Source organism: Geospiza fortis, unplaced genomic scaffold, assembly GCF_000277835.1.
Source record: "Geospiza fortis unplaced genomic scaffold, GeoFor_1.0 scaffold546, whole genome shotgun sequence".
NCBI classification, from domain to species: domain Eukaryota; kingdom Metazoa; phylum Chordata; class Aves; order Passeriformes; family Thraupidae; genus Geospiza; species Geospiza fortis.
Window position 1 is genome coordinate 114,251 of NW_005054612.1, and position 927 is coordinate 115,177.

General features: G+C 62.6%; 1 protein-coding gene across 1 annotated transcript in view; it reads left to right on the forward strand.

Annotated features, from left to right (window-relative positions):
- Positions 1–158: 158 nt before the first annotated feature.
- SLC26A11 (solute carrier family 26 member 11) overlaps positions 159–927 on the forward strand; it is a gene marked incomplete at its 5' end in the record, with an annotated part of 8,418 nt that continues 7,649 nt past the window's right edge. The window contains 2 exons of the mRNA XM_031064661.1: positions 159–357; positions 511–596. Coding sequence (XP_030920521.1) covers positions 159–357; positions 511–596 — 285 coding nt within the window. The remainder of the gene's footprint in view (positions 358–510; positions 597–927) is intronic.

Here is a 927-nt window from a genome sequence, read left to right on the forward strand (position 1 = left end):
GGCAGGGCTGGGCTGGGCTGGGTGACCAAGGGCTGGCGCTGTGCACTCGCCCATTTCCCGGAGCCCTGCAGTGACCCGAGGTCAGCCCAGCCCGCCCAGTCCGGGACGTGTCCGGCCTCTCCCGGCTCCCAGGGCTGTGCCAGTGCCCCTTCTGTCCCCTGCAGTACGGCCTCTATTCCTCCTTCATGGGCTGCTTCGTGTACTGCCTCCTGGGCACGGCCAAGGACGTGACGCTGGGTCCCACGGCCATCATGTCCCTGCTGGTCTCCTCGTACGCCTCCCACCAGCCCGGCTATGCCGTCCTGCTCGCCTTCCTCTCCGGCTGCATCCAGCTGGCCATGGGGCTCCTGCGCCTCGGTGAGATGCTCTTGCCGTGCACTGATGTATATTTAGGATATTGCTGCACAGTCTGGAGTTATTCCTTCCTCCTCTCTGCTCCCTGGGACACTGGGACTGTCCTGCTGTCCCACTGGGGTCAGGAGTGTGCTCACTGCCTGCCATCCCATGCAGGATTCCTTCTGGATTTCATTTCCTGCCCGGTCATTAAGGGGTTTACATCAGCTGCTTCCATCACCATCAGCTTCAACCAGGTCAAGGTAGGACCTGCCCTGTCCTGGCTGCCTCTGCAGCTCTCTCCTGGTGCTGTGCAGCTGGCATATTCAGCACCGGGCTGGGCCATGTGCTTGGTGCTGGGAGAAGGAGCCCCAAAGGGGTCCCGGGACCCCCTGCCCGTGGTTCTGCTGGGTCCCTGAGCGCCCTGCTCGGAGCAGACCAAGCTGAACACCCTCTGCTGGTGACCAGCTGGTGGCATCCAGGACACCAGTAAAACCAGGACATGGCATTGGTCACCTGCGGGAGGCACTGGGCGATCCTCTGGCACGGGGGGTTTGCAAATTTGGAAGCTGGGAGTGGTTTTCAGCTCCAGCA